The sequence below is a fragment of the Gambusia affinis genome, linkage group LG16 (assembly GCF_019740435.1).
Source record: "Gambusia affinis linkage group LG16, SWU_Gaff_1.0, whole genome shotgun sequence".
Classification (NCBI taxonomy): domain Eukaryota; kingdom Metazoa; phylum Chordata; class Actinopteri; order Cyprinodontiformes; family Poeciliidae; genus Gambusia; species Gambusia affinis.
Genome location: NC_057883.1, coordinates 7,143,492 through 7,163,800, shown reverse-complemented (window position 1 = coordinate 7,163,800; position 20,309 = coordinate 7,143,492). Strand labels below are relative to the sequence as shown.

The following is a 20,309-nucleotide window of genomic DNA, read 5'->3' as shown; positions in this document are numbered from 1 at the left end:
TCTTGAACTTTTGTATAATATAGCAATCGCATACAAGAAGCTGCTACAACGATACGGTTTCCAAAGATGGGCTTTAATTTTGTGTGTATGCTTATCCTAGAGGCGAGAATGCAACAATGCCTTTTCTTTTTTTTTTCTTTTCGCTCACAGTTGCTTCGAATCAGAGAGCTGTTGGTTAAATGCTTTTTAAGCAGAAAAATGCAGAAAAAGTGTGACTTAAACTTGATCCTATACCTTAAGTACTGTTGTAGACTATCACAAGTTAGCTTTATGAAAATGTTCAAATACATGTTAGAAATGATTAAAGCTGATGCCACATCTATGTCCTTTTCTTCTTTTTAAAGATAAATATGCAAAACAAATACAAATATAAAAAACGATTTAAGAAAAAAGCAGCATGTATGAAAATTTTTTTTATAAAAAAAACAAATCATAGTTTTGCATCAAAGTGAGCATCTTAGACTGTTCATAAAAATACTAAGCAAGTCGACGATTAACCAGAAGATGGCGACGGAGGCTGAATCATTCTCGTCTCCTCCGTCTCTTCATGTCTGTGCGACAGCCGAGCCTCCAGGTCACCATCAGTCACCGCCGTTAAAAAGTCTCCATCTGCAGAGGAACAGGACACACAGCCTATAAAATGCTCCTTATTCAAAGACATTCTTTTAATTTCATATAGAACATAAAATTTGTCCCTTTAAAAAGTGTTTATGCCCATTGAATTTCTCCACATTTTGTTGTGTTGCTAACGCCGACAAACGCCTTCAGAGCGTTGCAAAGGACTTTATTTAGGGGCGCCAGGTTAAAAGGGATAGAACATGAAACCCTGGGACAGTTTTGAGATGCTTGTATGGAAGGATATCGTTTACTTAAAATCCTACTGAAATGTTCTGACCTTATTGGTTGCGACATGAAAACGTGACAAAAGTTAAAGGGGCGTAAATGCTTTTTCTTCATAGAAGAATGAAACAAACAACAAAAAACACAAACCATTCTTCAGTTTAGCCATCGCTGCAATACCAAGCTGCTGGAATTTAACATCTTTCCTTTTGAGGAAGAGAAACAAATATTTAGACACTGCGCTGTAGTGAGGCCTCAGCAGCTGGAGGAAGCCTTCTGTGGAGGAGAGGAAAGACAAAGCAACATTTGATATAGAAACATGTACAGATAGGTGATTATATGGACATGTGCTACTTTACCCGTCAGTTCAAACATGTGTATGATGGCTGCAGAGTTGTACGCCAACTCGGGATTTCTTGTCTGTCCAGAAAGCTGCACCAGTCTCCCAACCTGCTCTGGTGATACCGAAGTGGACAGCGTAGTCCTTAGCCCCTCTGAAACAGGGAAAATTTCAAAAATACTGTAAAGACAGATGGATGTGACTGTTTCTTAAAAGGAAAACGACAAACAAACATTACCCCAGCTCATCAGGTGACGTAAACACAAAGTCACACGCAGCAACGTCTCATCTGACAGGGAAGGAGACTCAAGTCCTCGGAGCAGCCCTGATAAGCACAGGCTCTCCGTCACAGCCTGGATGATATTAACTGGATTCAGTGAAACCTAAAGAGATAAAGGCACCGGGCGTAAGCAAACGACTGAAAGGTAGGCTGAAGGCGTACCTGCTCGTCCATGCAGGCACCGCAGAGGTCAGCGATGAGCTCGCAGCTTTGTGAGATCAGAGCAGAGTTTGAGCTGGAATGATGGAGCAGCTGACCGACTTCCCTCAACAGTCCTTCGCTCATGAGGAGCCCCTAAAAAAAAAAATAAAAAATTAAATCAGATTACAGGAAAGTCGTACATGTTGCTCTCACAGACAAACTCTTCTGCGTTTTGTCACATTGCGACCATGGATTTTATCGAGTTTTACTGGGATTTTAGGCGACGGACCGACACAAGGTAGCTCCTAATCGTGAAGTAGAAATAACAAACGAAAATTTTTACAAATTAAAAGCTGACAAAGGATTTGATTCATTTTCATTCAATCCAATTGTGTTGGTGCATCATGCAAAATCCCTCTATGATACACTGAAGTTTGTGGTTGTAATGTGACAAAATGTTAAAAAAAAAAAAAGAAAAAAGATTAGCGTATGAATAATTTTGTGACGTTAACCAGTTTTGTGGCAGTTTGAAGGCATCTGCATGCTTGGGCTGCATTCTGAAAAAAAAAAAAGACAAAAAAAAAAAGACAAAAAAAAGTGATAAATTCACAACATATGGAAAAGTCACCATTCGTTTCCTCCCCACGGCCCCCATTGAGTACTTAGTTACCTTTTCTACAGAGGAAGACATCAGCGTCAAAAGCGACTTAGACAAATAATGACCCCCGACGCTGAGCAACTTTGGGTGATGCTCTTGAACGGCGGCAATGTTGCAAAGAGCTGTGCAGCTGTAAAACTGAACTTCTGACCTGGAGGACTGCAGCAGGAGAACCAGGACAGGGATGCCCCCTGCCTGACACAGAGCTCTTGTTGACCAATCTGAAAGTAAATAAATAAAAATTGTGGCTGCTGAAAGACCAGACGGCTGGGGCTTTGGTCGACACCAGCAAGGTAAGAGTTAGGGCGCCGACATGGGTTGGTATTACTGAAGATGGATATAATGGTCACTGAGATTTATGTATTTATTTTTTCATGACAGAGACATTCACTGAAAAGCTTTGAGTTAATTCTCACTTAATCATATGAAAAAGAAAAAAAAGAAAACCAAAGGGGAAAATGTTTGCTTTTCATTTAGTTTCTGAATAATTCTTGAATTGCGCACTTAGATATTCTACCTAGAAGCTTCAAACCTTCATGTTTGAGGTTTATTAATATCTTGGATTAAGCAAGAGCACTGCAGTTGGTGATTAATGAAAATAATCCTCATAAATAAGACTTGCCTAGTAACTGTGCATGCAGTGCATTGCAGCTTTGGCTGTGTTTTTAGGACTATCAGGTTTCCTGTATTTAGTTCTGTCCGTCTTCCCATCAACTCATCGATTCTGATAGAAAACGTCCCCACAGCATGATTCTGCTACTACTGTGTTTCATACAGGGGAATTTACTCATTTTTGCCTGCAACCCATTCAAATCCTTGTTGAAATCTGAGGTAGTACAATAACAAAATGCAAATAAATAATTCTGCAGGGTATGTGAACATTGACAAAACGGAGACAAACATACAACCTGAGTGGGTGAGATGTAACAGGGCCCATGCTGCATTCAGCTGTACCGCTGGATCGTAGGATTTTGCCAAAGCCAACAGAGGCATCACTCCATCCACCAAAATAGAATCTCTGTTCGATTCTGAATAAAAATAAAGAAATCGTGATGAAAATACTCCAACCTTTTGATACAGTACGATGTAAAGTTTGTGTGTCAACTTCCAGGATTCTTATATGATTTATTGATGCACATCTGCGCTAATACAAATAAGAGATTTAGAACAAAAAACAAAGAAACAAAAAAAGTTCTGTGCAAACCTGAGGACGCCAGCATGGCTACGCAGGCACAAGAGTGACACTGAGCCATCGGATCCCCCGACTGGAGCAACTCCAACAGCGGCACCAACATCCCCGTCTCGATCACCGACTCTTTACAAACTGGAATCATGTTTATTCATTCGTTAGTGCTGTAAAATTACCGTATTTTTCGGACTATAAGCTTCTACCTTTTCCCCACGTTTTGCACCACGCGGCCTATAGCCCGGTGCGGCTTTTCTGTGGATTTTTCTTCAACCACCAGGGGGCTCTTTAGCAGGAAGTGAATCATTGGAAGTCAAAATTGGAGATCAAAGAAGAAAGTGATAATTTTCATTTAGAACAAGCACATGCTAGCAGCAGGCACGATGGAGAAATTTCTTCAAACTCATATGATGCAGCTTTTCCAGGTTTTTTTTTTTATTGTAGGTGCGGCTTATAGTATGGTGCGCTCTATAGTCCGGGAAATACGGTAATTTTTTAAGCTATCTAGATGACAAAAAAAGCAACATTTTTAGAAACAAGTGTTACCATTCTTCTTAACTAGTAGATTAACCAGGGCAAAGGAAGTAGTCTTCTGCACATCCAGGTCAGAGGACAAAAGAAGAGCCGTGATTGGTTCCACGAAGGCATCTGGTAAGGGAGAGTTCACTGCAACAAACAATCCCAGGCAGGAAGAGAAAAATGCCAGAACTAACAGTCACAGTAAGAAGCAAGAACAATCTCTTTCACTTGTCAGAATTAGTGTGGAGATTTCATATCAGGACAACGTTGAGTTATCTGATCCCTAACTGATGACAAAAGCATGTTAGAGCTGTCTACAATCAGCAAAACACTATACTTCATTTCATAGCAAATTCAAAGCAGCTGTATTAAAACCGCACAAAAGCTCACTTTGAATCAGAGATGGCAAAAAACAAACAAAAATTTATGACATCTCAGCAAGATCTTTTCCACATGCCTCAGAAGGCATAGTCAAGCTGGTATACATACATATATATATATATATGGAAAGATTTAAAAGAGGACATAATTTTCATTCAATGTTGAAGAGATGAACAATTGGATATTTAAGCCAGATGAGCTATATCAAAAATACAGTTGAACATTTGCATACTGGTCTTCTCCATTAGGGTACTTATCTCCCGAGTGGGAATACAGCAAACAACAGTCACATTTTAACCATTCCTCATCCGTACCGTCTGACAATTGTTTAATGAAATTAAAGTCCTTACTCACAGTGGTGACTGATGTGCAGGTAATATATGGCTGCAGACATTTGCAGATCTGCATTTTGAGAGGCTGCAAGTCGTTTCAGTGCTGGGAGGCTTCTTTGATTGAAAACCTGAGTTTCATCATCTGAGAAAAGAAAAAAAATGGGTGATGCCTACAAATGCACCAAACTAATAACATAAATGCTTTTATTTAAAAGGCCATTTATCATACTAAGGTTAAAAATAATTGTATTATAGTCCTTATGAGTGATATATGTAAAGTGTTTATTTCTCAATTTTATTAATAATGGCTAATAGCTAACAAAAATCCAGAAGTCATGCCATTTTTCCTTCCACTCAACTTTCCATTATTACATCACTCTGACCAACTTGCTTATTTGGCAGTGAGCTTTTGTGCCCTACCTTCATTATTTATGTGATAATATTTTCTAAGAAAATAAATGTTGGATTTTAACTAGCAGAAAGGCAACAAACAGAAATAAGTACTTCAAATTCACCACCTTGTGAACCCATGAGTTCATCTTTTTTAAATTAATTGTTGACACAAACTTTCCAATAACATCCCAATTTATACATTTACGTTTTCAATTCAGCTACATTTTGATTGTCAACATATTAAAAGGACCAAATGACAGAAAGTAGGTGAAATTAAAATTTAATCACCATGGTGAATGTCATATAATGTCTTAAACAAAGCACATCTATGTGCTTTTTTCACAACAGTTGTGTATCCTACCACACATGAGCTGCAATGACAAGAAATCTTGAGCCAGCCTCCTCTCAGGAGCATTCCCAAAGCAGGTACATTGGAGAAGTTCTCCAAAAACTTCCTCCAGTTTGTACTTGAACTCCTCCCAAACTCTCCTCAGACGTTCAGCGAAGTCTCTGAGCAATCGGGAGCACCTGTCACACAGATCGGAGGCCATAACTGCATAACAAAAGGTTATGACACCTGCCCAAATCATGCAACCTGCTGGAGGACACGCCTTTTGGCGGGTCACCTGACCCTGGGAAGTTTATTTGCATAATTCTAATCCCGTTTTACTCAAGAGTTTTTGTTTGATTCTTTCAGGTAAGTCGGTATTTCATGTACAAAATAATATTAATAAATGGTACCCCTTTTTTTTCGTCATTTTGTTAAAACATGTCATTCTCTATTCTAATTGTACTAAAATAACAGTAGTGTTACTTATGGACCCCAGGAAGAGTAGCCATTGTTATAGCAATGGCTAATGGGGACCCCAAGAAAACAAACACACAAACAAAAAACAAACAAACTTCAAAACAATAGAAGTAAGACCTATGGCACAAACAAATAGCAGAATAATTTCTTGTAATCTCCCACTAAACCCGAATAACATTATTATTTTTTTTAAAGCATTTCAATTGTATTGTCTTCAATCACTTATGTGATATTTTCCCTTCTCATTGATTTCCTTTCTCAGCAAGGCTGTTTTTAAAGAGTTTAATTACTTATGTTTTACATTCTTTTGCTCAATTTCATACCAGTTTGATTTTAATTCTAAGTAACTGCAAAAAACTTTAAATAATATTTTTGAAAAGAACCTTCTCAGCACCGCAACATGAACCCCTTACTGAAATGACGGGTTTTGAACCTGACTTATCCACAAATGATAAGTGTCAGTGTTCCGGTTGCACTAAGTAACATATAATTTAGCAATGTATCATTGTAGTTTGGCTGCTCTGACTAGGTTTAGTATTTCAAGTATGGGGGCAAGGAATTTATGAACCGAAGCTGGTGGCAGTAGCCGCCAGGACGGAAAAAGAACAATGTATGCACACGGCCACTTTTCAGTGTTACGCTCAATACGTAATGACGTCGTTTGTGTCCTTGCACATCATTGGCCTGTCCTTTCTTGTTTATTCGCTCACTCCGCCCTCACGTTCAGGCTTGTTGACTTGGAAACCATTACAGCGTCGTCGGTGAAGTTGGAGTACCTTGTGCGCACTGATATACATATCGCTACTGGTGTAGCTAACTCACACGCCGTTTTTAAATGAAATTATGTGGAGCTTAGTATTTTTTAAGACTCAAACGTTTTCTTATAGACCATAAACATTTCTGTGTCACTTTGACAGTGCGAGTTAGCGAGTTAGCTCTTGTCAAACTAGCCGCTTATTTAGCTAACCTTAGCCTGGTGTACTTTTTTGTTTTGCTTAGTGTACTTCAGCTTAACATACTGAATAAAACGTAAGCTACTTTCCCCTGTCTCTACTTTGGAGTGAAACGCAAAAATGTACACATCATTCTTAGCATTTTTGTGAAATAAGACTTTCTTTTATGATTATTTTTCTTTTTCTACTAAGAATGAGAAACAACACAGTGTGGAAGAATGTCAGTAGGTGAGTTGTTTTAATTTTGAAAAATAAACAATGTTTTGCATTTAAATGTTGTGTCACAAATAAAAGAATAAAACTGATGTAAAGTTAGAATTGGGGCTATGCATGCAAAGAATTTTAGTTTAGTTTTTACACATTATTATTTAGGTTTAAGTGATTCCAAAGAAGCAGTAGGAAATAACACCATTTTAATGATAATGTAAACATTTCTAGGTGCGAGTGAAGAGTGAGCAAAGACCCGGGAAAGATTTAATGAAATTTTCAAGAAATATACGGAATCGGAAAAGAAAAAGTCAAAGAAGAAAAACACAGAAGCAACTGAAGCAAAGGAAACCATTGTGGTACGTGTTTTGTTGCATCTTGTTTTACATTCCAGTGGTTAGGATCACCATGTCACCTAGTAAAAGAAGACACATAAGTAGTTGATCCTCTTTCTGGCAAAACAGCTCAAGAAACATAATTTGCATTTAAGGACAACTATGACTACAGTCATGTTTTTGCTTTCTTTCTGTGTTCTTAGCTTCAGAATCTGAGAAAAAAAGTAAACCTTGAAAATGACACAGAAGAAGATGAGACAGTTATGCAAAACACGCGCAATCCTGAAGAGGACAGCCCAAGTTACAGCAACAGCAAAACATCTAAAGCAAAGAAGAAAAGCAAGAGGGACCTTCCTCCCCTACCTGCACTTACGGACAACACCAGCGACATTCAAAGGGATACGGACTCTGAACTTGCCTTCATTGCTTTTCATTTAGTTTCTGAATAATTCTTGAATTGCGCACTTAGATATTCTACCTAGAAGCTTCAAACCTTCATGTTTGAGGTTTATTAATATCTTGGATTAAGCAAGAGCACTGCAGTTGGTGATTAATGAAAATAATCCTCATAAATAAGACTTGCCTAGTAACTGTGCATGCAGTGCATTGCAGTTTTGGCTGTGTTTTTAGGACTATCAGGTTTCCTGTATTTAGTTCTGTCCGTCTTCCCATCAACTCATCGATTCTGATAGGAAACGTCCCCACAGCATGATTCTGCTACTACTGTGCTTCATACAGGGGAATTTACTCATTTTTGCCTGCAACCCATTCAAATCCTTGTTGAAATCTGTGGTAGTACAGTAACAAAATGCAAATAAATAATTCTGCGGGGTATGTGAACATTGACAAAACGGAGACAAACATACAACCTGAGTGGGTGAGATGTAACAGGGCCCATGCTGCATTCAGCTGTACCGCTGGATCGTAGGATTTTGCCAAAGCCAACAGAGGCATCACTCCATCCACCAAAATAGAATCTCTGTTCGATTCTGAATAAAAATGCGCACTCTGAGCGGGATCCTAAACCGGACCTGACTGCACCGAAGGAAACGTCATGTCAAACTAGCTTGGATTTCCTACCACATTGGTGTGGTAGGAAATGAGTTGGCTGAGAGTTTTGCTAAGAGTGTTGCAAAAAAGAATATTGTCGATTTAAATATTAAAATGAGTAAAAATGGGATTAAGAATATTATAAAAATGTATATCAAGAACAGTGGGATAGAGGAGGCAATGCAAGGTTTTTACCAAAAAGAAGCTGGGAAATTAAGAAAATGTAAGAATTAAAAAAAGAAGAAGACATTATATCTAGAATAAGATTTGGGCATACAGAATTAAAAAATGGTAATAATAGAAGAATGGGTATTATGTGGAGATTATAATAGTTAAACGTCTGATCCATACTCCAATCTGGAAGGTGGTGGTAATGCACCTATTAGTTTGTTTGCCAACCGCCATAACAAAAAAGGAAAGAACAAGAAGATTTTTTTTTAGATTTTAACAAAACATTTATTTACAAGAAGAAGGACTCTGGAAGCAGAGGATATAAGGCTATATTTGATTTTTGCAACAAGTAAGTTGTATAATAGGATATAGGGCTTTTGTGTGTGTGTGCGTGTGTGTTTGTGTCATGTGGTCCACACTCCTTACCAGTTAGTGGCGGTAATGCTCACCTAACGTTTTATGCCAACCGCCAATAAAATTTCAAAAAGAAGAAGAAGAGGAAGCCTGCATCATTCGCTGACGGAGCCAGGAGGAACCGACCAGAAGAACAGTAAAAAAAAAATGGCGTTCACATTCGCGGCCTTTTGTTACATGCTCGCCCTGCTGCTCACGGCGGCGCTTATCTTTTTTGCTATTTGGCATGTAAGTACAAATTTATACCGGCTGCTTTCCTGACTGTCCAGGTGTAGAAGAAGAAGCGAGGAACCCAAACGCGGGGTTGAAAACAAGGCCTTCCGAGTGGGCACCTAGAAGTGACGGTTTCTGGTCAGAGTCAGCACCTCCAAGACGCAGGAGAGGAATAAAAATAAAAAAAAAAGACGCAGGAGAGTTCTTTAGACAGAGCGTTAGCGCTAACTAACCTGACGCACGCTTACTTCAGAAACCTGTTTACTACTAAATGAATGAATGGTACACACCCTGGTGTCGGCTCGGGCGGAGAGCTCATCCTATTAGCACCGAGACAGACGCTGGTTTTACACATAATTTTGAATTAAAGTGTTTCCGTCGTTAATGTTCGTATTAGACGACCTCAGAACACACAGAACTCCTATTAACCTGTCAGGCTACATTGTGCTAACAGCTAGCCGGTTAGCTAAAGGACTTCGACATATTTACTCCGGAAAAGCTAAGGGCTTTATGGCTCTTCTGTATAGTGACCATTTTCTCGCCACTTGGTGTAAAGAGGGTTTAAGAATGTGAATGTCAAATGCTGAAACAACTTTAAGTCTTATTTTTATTAACTTTCTTTTTTTTGTGCCAGCTTTAGCTTTGGGATTTCTTGGACACTGTTGTAAACTTTAGACCACGATTGTTACTCATTTACAATAAATGTTATGTAAACAAGAATTGGTAATGTATCATAGAAAAAAACCACGAATAAATTAGCTATACCAAATTATTGCTCCCCTCTTCTCTTATTAAGTTGCACAAGCTTTGAGGTAGACCGTGATCTTTGACCCTCCTTCTCTCCAGGTAGGATTTAGGTGTTGGGAGGGTGAGCTAAAGGAAAGTAGCTTCTGCCCTGTCCCATTCAGCATTGGCAGGCAAACACAGCTGTCATGGCTTACAAATTGTTTTAAAGGGATTGTGTTGTGGCACCAGTTTATTTAACTCTAAAGCTTCTTAACATGAAAACAAAAATGTGCTGAGATTAAATGTTATGCTACTGCAATAACAAATCAGTTCATTTTAAAGGGTTTTCCACAGTTTTTTCTTGTGTGTGTGTGTAAATTTGGTGGATTGTTCACTCAACTGGAATATTATAAATATTATCATGCCGGCATTAATGTCACATATTTCTTTATTTCCAGATAATTGCATTTGATGAGCTGAAGACTGACTACAAGAATCCTATAGATCAATGTAACACTTTAAATCCGGTAAGTGTGTCTGCCCTTGCTTTTTTTTATTTTTTTATCTAAACAACTGCATGCAGATGCTCTCTGTTACAACTGTACCGTTATCCACATATCTCTTTCTTTTCTACCATTTCTCTGCATTGTTATGCTAAATAACCTGCCTGTTTTTTGTTATTTTAATTGAGTGACCTTGTCGGCTGTGAAACTCTAACGCGTTTTCATTTTGTTTTCTTCCAATCTGCTTCTTTTGCCCCCCTCTTTTCTTTTTTTTTTTTAATGCCTAAAAGACAATTGAAAAGGTCAAAAAGATTAAGAGAGTCAAAATTGCAATAAAGGTTTGTACCAGTCTTTAAAATGCCCGCTGAGTTCAACTTAGTCCGAAGTCTTGTCATTTTTGCACGGTGAAGTGTTTGCTAAAGTCTTTTCAGTTAACTAACTTGAGTTGCGTTTTGGATCAGACGAAAAGTTTTTCTCCTCTTTCTTTAAAAATGTTTTTAATTTTTATTTTTTACTGTAGTGTTCTCAGTTTATTTTCTGGGTCGCATATCTCGGCTCTACGCTCGCAGATTTTACATTGCCAGCTTTTCCTTGGATGTTGTACTTATTCCAAATGTATTCACACCCTTGAATGTTTTTACATTTTGTCCTGTTACAACCTCAGCATCGAGTTTATTTGTGAAATGAAACTACATGATTTGCAAGTTAGTTTGTTTGGTTATTTTTGTAAATAAAAATCAGAAAAGTGTGACATGCAAAGAGCCAAACAGAGTCAGCACTTTGCAGAACTATTTTCTTTTAATTGTTGCTGCCACCCTGTTTAACTGCATGACACAGCAATTTTTTCCCACTGCTCTTGGAAACCATGCACAGCTTTACAACACTGGTCACATAAAGAAGTGTAATTTGCATCACTAAACGAAACGGCGTAACTGCATTCAATCATATTTTCAAATGTGATATTTATTGATACTTTCATTGGACAAGCAGTGGAGAAAATGGTAACATTCCTGACAATATGGACAGTTTTGCTGGGTTTTAGCTTCATTAATTGTAATTTATTGTGACGTCAATAAGTCAGAATACAAGAAATTTATTGCGATGAGCGATATAATAAATGCCCACCTCCTATATATATATATATATATATATATATATATATATATATATATATATATATATATATAGTACAGACCAAAAGTTTGGACACACTTTCTCATTGAATTTAATTAGAAGGTGTGTCCAAACTTACATGGATGCTACATCTAAATTGCGTTGGTCTATTGGTGAAGTTTTGTCACTGTACTGGGACAAAATGTGACAAAGCAAAAGGGGAATGAATACTTTGACTGGACACGGCTTCCGTCCAGCAGATTGTTGTAAGGATCTCCTGACGCGTCGCGTTTGGTGAGAAGGTGAAGCTACGGGGAGAGCAGAATGTGTAAACATTCTGCTGCTTTGGCTTACTGATGTAGCGTTAGCTTTTAACTGAAAAGACTGGCAAATGCTTAAAGCATGCATGATTTCTACTACAATCAACCCTTTGTTTGCTTATGGTTTTACAGATAGTAGTTCAGTAAACTCTCCATGTGTTGGACAAATACTTAAATGAGTTGGTTGGATGATCTTCAAGGCTTTCAAGTTGCAGCTTAACCACATTCTTCATTGAAATACACACACACACAGACACAAAAAGTATTCTTTTCCTCATGAATTAGAGGTTGCATTTTGAGCCACTGTTTGTCCGATGTAAGCTGCTGTATGTGAGCTCAGAGTTGGCTCTAAGCTACATCACCTGTGGTTCTGAACAGATGGCGGCAGAATCCCACCCACCTCTCTCCAGCTCAGCACTATTTAAAACCTCTGATTGGCTAGAAATTCTCCACAGGAGGAGGAGTTAGTGTAGAGGCGAGAAGAAAAAAAAAACCTCAAGCTCCACATACCTGAAACCCATGGCGTTCTGCATAGTCCTGTTTGCAGGCTTTGAGCCCAGTTTGAACCCGTTTGGGGTTATCATTCCCCCCCTCCGTCTGTTCAGTTGTGTCGTATTTGGCAGCGCAGTGCAGATCCTGCACATTCCCCACGCCCCACACCTGTCCTTCTGTGGGCCGTTGGTTTGGCTCCACCTGCTGTATTTCTTTTAAGCCCCCTCCCAGCCCCCCAAATGCATGGCTTCCATGTGGTGCATCCATCTGCCCCCCTGAACCCGACGCTCGACCCGACCTCAGGCACGCTTGCTGCATCGACGCTGCGCACGCTCACAGCATGGCTCTCAAACGATGTGCTGTCGCAAAGTGGGGACGATGTGCAGATTTGTCGTCACTGCAGACACGTCGATGTTCAGATGCACCAACGTTGTCCTGGGCAAAGCGTCGTGGTTTAGTTTTAGACGCACACGGTGATGCATGTCACTGAACCAGGGTGGGAAATAAATCTCTTTGGTCCACTTGCAAGAATCGATCTCTAAACTCTGAAAAGCCACTCATGTTTCTGCTGAAGCTGGCGAAATGAGACTTAAAAGTTTTATCATGATATTTTGTTATAATGTTGTGATAATAAAAGTGATAACTATCTATTAATTATTTTTTAGGTAATTGTATGGCTATGACTGAATGGTACACCCATCATATGCCCACAAATACTGCTCCTAAAAAACATCACCATATGTACTACACTGCTTTAGGATACCAGTCATACACACACACACACACACACACACATATATATATATATATATATATATATATATATATATATATATATATATATATATATATATATATGAACATTTGATGCTTTTTTTGTATTTGGTGAAAATGGCAAAAACTAACAATTCAGACAGTGTTTGGGGTTATAAACATCACTGATTTGAATTTACTGTGACAACGATAAATCAAAATTCTTATCATAATTTATCATAATAAACGATACACTAAATGCCCCTAAGCTGTTAGTCAGGGAGGAACTTCTATCTGCCGCCGCTTAAATGGCAGCTGATGAGCTTCTTTGTGGTTTTTGATCTAAATATTGAAGATCAGATGTTTTTATGCAGAGTATACTGTGGAATCATCGAATTTGCAAGTGGTAGTTCTTGATTTTTCACCCTGTTATTTGGTTAAAGATGGCATCCCAAGCCTGCTGTCACATGCATTGCAACCATACAATCTTAACACATTTACATCGAAGCTCAGTATTGGCCTTTCACTCCTTTTTATGAATGATGTCACCTTTTTATTTTGTTTTTTGTTTGACACATCTGAGTGAGAACACCTCAGTCTTTGCTTTCTAAAGACGATTGGTTTTCTTCAGGGAGCTGCAGCATCCTCCCATGTCGTCCCCCGACTGCCTCGGCTTCCTAAACCTCTCGTTTTGAGCAGACCGGCTGTACCTGTGCGTTGACGTCTCCTCTCCTCTGGTCTGTTTCAGCTGGTGCTGCCAGAGTATCTCATCCATTTCTTTTTCTGCGTGATGTTTCTGTGTGCGGCCGAGTGGCTCACCCTCTTCCTCAACTTACCGCTGCTGGCTTATCACGTCTGGAGGTGGGTAACCGAGCAACCAGCTGGCCACCGAAACAGGAATCCTCTGCTTTGTTTGTGATGAGCAGATTTACTTGTTTTTTTTATTCATATTTTTGATGTGCCACAGGTATACGAGCAGACCCGTGATGAGCTGTCCAGGACTCTATGACCCGACTACCATCATGAATGCCGACATCCTGGCCTATTGTCAAAAAGAAGGCTGGTGCAAACTGGCTTTCTACCTCCTCTCATTCTTCTACTATCTCTATGGGTACACGGCTTTTTTTACTATTTGTCTCACTTTGAAAACCGTGCAGTACCTTGACAACATTCACACCTTTTAAAACTTCTCCCATTTTGTCACAACAAACTCCTGTGTATTTCATTGGAGTCTTCTGTGATAAAGTCTGTTGGTTTCACACATCTAGACATGGAAGGTTCTGCCCATTCTTCTTTCAAGCTGAGGCGGATTGGATGTGCAGCATCAGTGAACGTTTAGTCTTTCGCTTCATTTAACACACGGCTCTGCAGCCACAACTGGCTCTGAATAACTTTGGCTGAAAAGGAGCCAGTTAACGTTTTTAAACACAGATATAATAATTTTGAGGTTTTTAAAAATTCTCCTACAATATTTGCACTGAATTTTCAATAAAGAATGACAGACACTAAAATTCCCATTAATATGTTTTTAGACCTATTTTTCTTCCCCTTTAAAAAAAGAAAAAAGGCTATTTTAAAACCCCAAAATAAACATAAAATGCTTGTTCTATACAGATTGCAAGAAATTTCCCAAAGGAGATATTTATCTGATAAGTTGTATATTTTTTCGGTCATGTGACATTTGCAACTTTAAATGAGTTTTATTTGCATTTCCTGAGAGCAAAGTGGCTCTTTAGGCTATAAAGGTTGCCACCCCTGACCTATTGGATAAAATTTAATTGAATACCAAAGAGGCTTTTATTATTATTAATTTTTTTTTTACAAAAATTTTAGATTTGTAATATGTCAAAAACATGAGAAAGTTGATGTTGCATGACTGTAACAGAAACACTTCCAGTACAGCAGTAAGGAAATGTGTACAATGTTCCAAATTATTGTGCAAATTTCCAGCAGATATATTTAAATTGTGGCAACCCCCCCCCCCCCCCCCCCGCTGAGCTGTTTTTTATTCTGTCAGTCACAAATGTTTAAGGTGTTACATAATCTTACTGGCTGTGGTCATTAGGACCCAGGCGACTGTGAGTGAACCCGATCGTAATCCTAATCTGTCTCTTCCAGAATGATCTATGTTCTGGTGAGCTCTTAAACACGTGGAGGGAAACGGACCGGGCCGCACAGTAGATGACCAGACACTATGATCCGAGTGCTGGAACACTGGACCTGCTGGAGACCACTGATGAGCAACACGAGCCGTCATTTCAAGTGGATGATCCCCCTCCCCCCCGACAAACACACACACTTAGTACAGTGCAGAGAGTCATTCTGGAAACTCCTAACCTCTTCAAAGACTATCTTGGTCGCAGCGTTTCCGTCAAATCACGACAACTTAAAAAAAATAATCTGGAAATATGGACAAATTTCAATGGACAAGTTCATCATTTTCCTCCTTTTCTACAGGTTTTTTTTTTTTTTTTGTGCTTGAGATTTAAATAAAAACTGTTTTCCATCTTTGCTTTCGAGTGTTTACAGATTAGGATTTGAGGTTTGTGTGTGTGAATCTAAACCGTGTTGATCTGCTTTAGGGCTTGTTTGTTTTTTGTTTTTTTTTACAGCTGATGTACTCTGACCAGGTAGTTTATTATCTCAAAGATCTTAGCTGCAGACGGTTCAATCTGTTCAGACTAAAGATGGACCGAAGGAATAAAAGACGAGTGTTATCTTGTAGTGAAACATCACGCACACGGTCTTATCAAGTTGGGTTTTTTTTCAATGAGTTGTTTCAATATTTAAAATCTGCCGATCCGATATTGAGTTGCATCCATAGAAATCCAGAGGGGATCATGTGTTTTTTTATTTTATTTTCTGTAAATTTTCCCTTGTAGCTCTGAGTTAAGTGAAAGGCCGACTCGACTGCGATGTATTCTACGTTTATTTTAGAGCTTCAGTAGCAAACTGCTGACGTGCCATGCTGTTGAATCGTACCTTTTTGATCGGTTTTTGGTTGATTTGAACACAAATGGTCCACTTTAAGCATCTCTGGTCTATTTATTGTTTTCTGGATTTTTATATAATTTTCTGTGACATCAAGCACTCCTGCAAACATCTTTAGTTCAATAAAAGTCATTTAGCTCAAGGTTTTCTCTGGTTAGAGCAATGTCTTTCTTTCTGCACCAGTCAATTTACCAAGACATCATCTTCACTCCGTGACAGTTTTATGGATTATATCCAATCACGTCACATTTGGGAAAATAATTCAAAATAAAACCAAAACATTAAAGTTTTCTGCAGTTTATTTATTTTTAGTTTTTTTATTGTGCAGTGGATCTTCTTTTAAACGATTTTGGTACAGAGCATGTACATATCTACTCAACTTTTTTTTTTTTTTTTTATGCTTAAACACAGGATTATATTTAAGATTTTATTAAGCCGAGTAGTGTCCCGTTACCCAAACCTTTGGGCTTATTTAAAAGCTCGAAGGAAGTGATACAATATTCTTTTAAAGTGCAGGTCTTGGAGAGTTGATCACCAGCAAAGAGAAATGAATGCAAATGTTTAGAGATTATTTCCTCCATAATCCAGAATCACCGAGACACCGATCTCTCTGGGGCAGCCTCTCTGCTCTCTGTGTAGGCGGTATACTTCTCCTGAAACTCGTGAAGAAAATTGTATTGCTGCAAAAAAAAGAAAACACCCAAGATTGATGAGTGCTGAATTCCTCATTTGTTTAAAAAAACAGAACAAAAAAAACACTTCTATCTGAGCTCACCTTCACCGTTTGTATCGCTCCAACTCCTCTGTGCTCTCTGAGGATCTCGATGGCTTTGTCGGCCGTCATCGTCACCGAGAGGTGGAGCAGCAGGCAGGCGGCGACTGAGTGGGGAAACAAATGCTGCGAGTTAAGAGAAAGACCAAACGAGAACGTCATCACGTGAAAGCGGACTGTCCTCACTTAAAGCAGATCGCCCCAGGCCTCCGTAGCAGCTGCAGGAGGAAAAGGAAAAGGCAAAGTCAGTTCAGAACTTCGAACCGTACAGGCAGAATGCTTAGTTGTGGTTTCTATGGTGACCAGAAGACAGCAGAGGATCTTTACTTGCAGAAATATTTCCAAACTATAAAGGTTGGTTTTCAGAAAAAAAAGAAAAGTATTTCATTTCCTCTGATTTAGGTTTTTATGATGCATCAGCTAAAAAAAAGAAAAAGAAACTTAAATGGAACCAAGAGAGGAATCGACATCCCTCCTGTCTTTTCAGCGTTTACTTCTGAATTCAGTTGAATAAATTCATCTGTTTTAAAACCCCGACACCAACGTTCAGGTTCCTTCATAATCAGACTCCTTCTGACATCTCTGAACTGTTGAATCCTCCAGGTCCTCAAACCAAAATCTGATGGTTGTTCCAAGAACTGCAGAACTTTCCGGAGCGATGCAAATCGACAGAGACGAGCTTCATTTGCTTGTGAGAGTTTTAGTCAAGTATTTAAAAAAAAGTAAAAATCCATCATGCTATTCTTTAAGATCCTTTTTTAAATATTCCAAATTTGTTTCAGTTGTATTTTTTTTTAATTCCCCTTTCACTTTGATTATGTTTTCATTCAATATTAAAATTTTTATACTCCCGTCTGATTTTTTATTTGCGAGAGCTGCTATAGAAATTTAACTACTGCTGCCTAGATTTTTTGTTTTGTTCATTTAATCAAGTTAAATAATTTTCCCATGTCATTTGTTGAGTTTTCATTTTTTCCAAATGAAAAATTTCTTCAACGAGGTGTTAATTGTGGGAAAGCAGTAAAACCTTTCCATTCTCTAGAGAACCCGCTCGTTAATCCACGAGTTGTTGGACTCCTGAAAAGGTTTTCATGCCATATTATACATTTTCTCCCATTTTAAATGCAAATACAACGCAATGGATTTGGACGAGCTTTACCTTTCCAAGCTACTCATGGAGTTTCGGAGAGAGGCAAGTGAACAAACTTCAGCATTTGGAGATCTTTTCCACTCAACATTTCAAATACATCTCTGATGTAACCCGTGCGTGTGTGTGTGTGTGTGTGTGTGTGTGTGTGTGTGTCCAGTTCACTCACTGGACCACTGTCTTCCTGTTCCTCTCGAGGCAGACCTGCAGCTCGGTCAGGATCTGGCAGCACTGCTCCAGCTCGGGAACGTCTCCGTCGGGGAACGGCGCGTGGTGCACCGTGAAGCCGTGTTGGTCGTAGACCTCCAGGAGGGACGGGACCCTGTACTTGCTCAGTTCCCCTCTAGTGCAGAAGACAAACACGTCCTGCACCCCCTGGTTCTTCAGCTCATCTGGCAACAGGAAGGAATGAGAGTTCATTTTAGACAAATTTGACATTTTCCACTACCGAGTTCAAAGATTAAAAGTTGCGATGCCCATCAATAGAATAACAGCATAAAACGCATTACTGAATACAGTATTTAACTTTTAGAAAAATGTTTTTTTTTTTACATGATTGTTGAAACTGTCACCATGTGCTGACAGCATAGTATGAGATTTGTGGGGGAATGCTACTAATCGTGAGCCGTTTAGTAGCATTCTCACAAGCTTGATACACAGCAGCAAGACCCTCCTCCTGGCTCTGATTAGGTGTCTTTGGAGCAGTGCATTTCTTCAGACCACAGAAAGGAGGAGCTGGATCTTTTCACAGATTATCTGTCTCATATACTGTACATGGCAACAGTTCAAATATGTAAAAAAAAAAAAAAAAAAAAAAAAAAATTACATAGAAAGTTAAATACTGCAGCTTTCATGTCTGATCTGAGTAATTCATGGCTGAGAAAAGATTCCTCAAAAACTGCCTTACCAACATCTTTCTGTAGGGACCTGCGAACATCTCTATACCTGCAACCTGGAATAAGAAGAAATGTATTGTATTTTAAAAAAACCAACAAATGTCTTTGTCCTAAAACAGACCTCTCAGATGAGCATGATTTTACCTGGCAGTGCACATATTCCAAGGTACTGTGAGTACTCAACTATGGACAGAGGTAACCTGAAACCCAGTCAAACATATTACAGGAAAATGTTTAAAAAAACAAACAAAAAAACAGTTAGACTATGGCGTCTTCCTGAGTCAGAGGGAGTAAACACAAATGCACAGGACAGTTTTTAGATTTTTACTTCCACTTCTCCTTTGCGTCAATGACAAAATCACTGAAAACGCATTGAAATTTGTGGCCGTAATAAGGAGTTTTAGAGGGGTGGATAATTTTGCGTGTTTTGCTTCATATACCAGCTAATGTGGAGCGGCGTCAGCTGCTCTTCTTCCACATCTTCATCAGAGGAAGAGTCAAACACGATCCTTCTCATGTCTTCAGACGCTGGAGAGAGTAGACTGGGTAAAGTAAAACAATAACGTCAAAGTAGGTTTCACGTAGTCAGCCATGTTACATCTACTTTATCATGAAGTATAAAGGTTTCTTAAAGTTCTAATAAAAAGCCAGACGGTACTATTTCTCACGTGCTAACGTCAGCTATCACTCCTACGTCATTTAAAAAAAAGTCTAAATTTAGTTACTAAAATAATTATTCATACAGCAGTCCTTAGCAGCAAGCAGTTTTACAGTTTTTAAGATCTAAATGTATATATCTATCTATTTTAAATGTATTTATTCTCCACCTACTTCTCTCTCTTCGTGTCCAATGTTTTGACAGCCAGTTCAAAGTGCTGCGATTTTAAAACGCCACAAGCTGTCGTCCAATCAGATTCAAGAGCTGACTCTTAACTCCGCCCACTGCAGCACTACAAACCGTAGGGGCGTTCGATTTGCATTTCTGGCTCAATCAAGCGTGGGCGGAGTGAAGACGACAATATCTCTACAGGGGTGCACAAAGTCGGTCCTGGAGGGCCTTCATCCTGCGTGTTTTAGTTTTCTCCCTGGTTTAACGCACCTGGATCCAATGATGGCTCATTAGAGGCCTGAAAACAACACTGACATGCTGAAATGGTTGTTGGTACCACCAGGGAGAAAACTAAAACATGCAGGATTCCGGCCCTCGACGACCGACTTTGGTCACCCCTGTTCTAAAACTATAATTGTGAACAACCAGCCTAAATTTTATATTTATCGTCTAGTAAAAATGCAAAAAATAAAAAGAGGAACATCCTGTACGATGCCAACTATCAAAACAGAGTGGGATTGTTCTGAATATTTGTACTTAAAAAGC

At 38.9% G+C, this 20,309-nt stretch overlaps 3 protein-coding genes across 6 annotated transcripts; 1 reads left to right on the top strand and 2 right to left on the bottom strand.

The window, feature by feature from the left end:
• Nucleotides 1–52: 52 nt before the first annotated feature.
• On the bottom strand, nt 53–10,389 carry LOC122845952 (vacuolar protein 8-like). Of its 3 annotated transcripts, none has more exons than XM_044142540.1 (13): nt 9,512–10,389; nt 5,432–5,598; nt 4,700–4,819; nt 3,992–4,111; nt 3,464–3,583; nt 3,168–3,287; nt 2,272–2,480; nt 2,114–2,158; nt 1,623–1,754; nt 1,419–1,533; nt 1,200–1,334; nt 991–1,116; nt 53–609 (listed from the first exon to the last, which is right to left on the bottom strand). In XM_044142540.1, exons 1-13 carry the CDS (start codon nt 9,574–9,576, stop codon nt 494–496), a joined length of 1,590 nt encoding a protein of 529 aa, XP_043998475.1. In that variant the 5' UTR covers nt 9,577–10,389; the 3' UTR covers nt 53–493. The 3 variants fall into 3 exon arrangements, with proteins under 3 accessions (XP_043998475.1, XP_043998476.1, XP_043998477.1); XM_044142541.1 differs by having other exon boundaries at nt 3,992–4,093; XM_044142542.1 differs by having other exon boundaries at nt 468–609; nt 991–1,046.
• cnih1 (cornichon family AMPA receptor auxiliary protein 1) lies at nt 8,991–16,263 on the top strand. The gene is made up of 5 exons (XM_044142545.1): nt 8,991–9,236; nt 10,406–10,474; nt 13,877–13,989; nt 14,096–14,239; nt 15,247–16,263. The coding sequence occupies exons 1-5, from the start codon at nt 9,054–9,056 to the stop codon at nt 15,272–15,274; spliced, it is 537 nt and encodes a 178-aa protein (XP_043998480.1). The 5' UTR covers nt 8,991–9,053; the 3' UTR covers nt 15,275–16,263.
• A 137-nt stretch (nt 16,264–16,400) lies between these two features.
• On the bottom strand, nt 16,401–19,863 carry cdkn3 (cyclin-dependent kinase inhibitor 3). 2 transcript variants are annotated; one of them, XM_044142543.1, is made up of 8 exons: nt 19,766–19,863; nt 19,375–19,476; nt 19,079–19,134; nt 18,946–18,990; nt 18,208–18,430; nt 17,078–17,109; nt 16,895–16,998; nt 16,401–16,799 (listed from the first exon to the last, which is right to left on the bottom strand). In XM_044142543.1, the coding sequence occupies exons 2-8, from the start codon at nt 19,449–19,451 to the stop codon at nt 16,710–16,712; spliced, it is 627 nt and encodes a 208-aa protein (XP_043998478.1). In that variant the 5' UTR covers nt 19,452–19,476; nt 19,766–19,863; the 3' UTR covers nt 16,401–16,709. The 2 variants fall into 2 exon arrangements, with proteins under 2 accessions (XP_043998478.1, XP_043998479.1); XM_044142544.1 differs by having other exon boundaries at nt 19,375–19,462; nt 19,766–19,837.
• Between the last annotated feature and the right edge of the window lie 446 nt (nt 19,864–20,309).

What these genes read in the sequence shown, in the direction of transcription:
- cnih1 (XM_044142545.1), top strand. Translation starts at nt 9,054, where the DNA reads ATGCCAACCGCCAATAAAATTTCAAAAAGAAGAAGAAGAGGAAGCCTG. An exon ending in TCTTTTTTGCTATTTGGCAT is followed by an intron (nt 9,237 to 10,405) that starts GTAAGTACAAAT and finishes CTTTATTTCCAG; the next exon opens with ATAATTGCATTTGATGAGCT. An exon ending in AATGTAACACTTTAAATCCG is followed by an intron (nt 10,475 to 13,876) that starts GTAAGTGTGTCT and finishes GGTCTGTTTCAG; the next exon opens with CTGGTGCTGCCAGAGTATCT.
- LOC122845952 (XM_044142540.1), bottom strand. Translation starts at nt 9,576, where the DNA reads ATGTGTAAAACCAGCGTCTGTCTCGGTGCTAATAGGATGAGCTCTCCG. An exon ending in GTCATTGCAGCTCATGTGTG is followed by an intron (nt 4,820 to 5,431) that starts GTAGGATACACA and finishes TTCTTTTCTCAG; the next exon opens with ATGATGAAACTCAGGTTTTC. An exon ending in CCTGCACATCAGTCACCACT is followed by an intron (nt 4,112 to 4,699) that starts GTGAGTAAGGAC and finishes TGTTTGTTGCAG; the next exon opens with TGAACTCTCCCTTACCAGAT.
- cdkn3 (XM_044142543.1), bottom strand. Translation starts at nt 19,451, where the DNA reads ATGAGAAGGATCGTGTTTGACTCTTCCTCTGATGAAGATGTGGAAGAA. An exon ending in ACGCCGCTCCACATTAGCTG is followed by an intron (nt 19,135 to 19,374) that starts GTATATGAAGCA and finishes ACTGGGTTTCAG; the next exon opens with GTTACCTCTGTCCATAGTTG. An exon ending in GAGCGATACAAACGGTGAAG is followed by an intron (nt 16,800 to 16,894) that starts GTGAGCTCAGAT and finishes TTTTTTTTGCAG; the next exon opens with CAATACAATTTTCTTCACGA.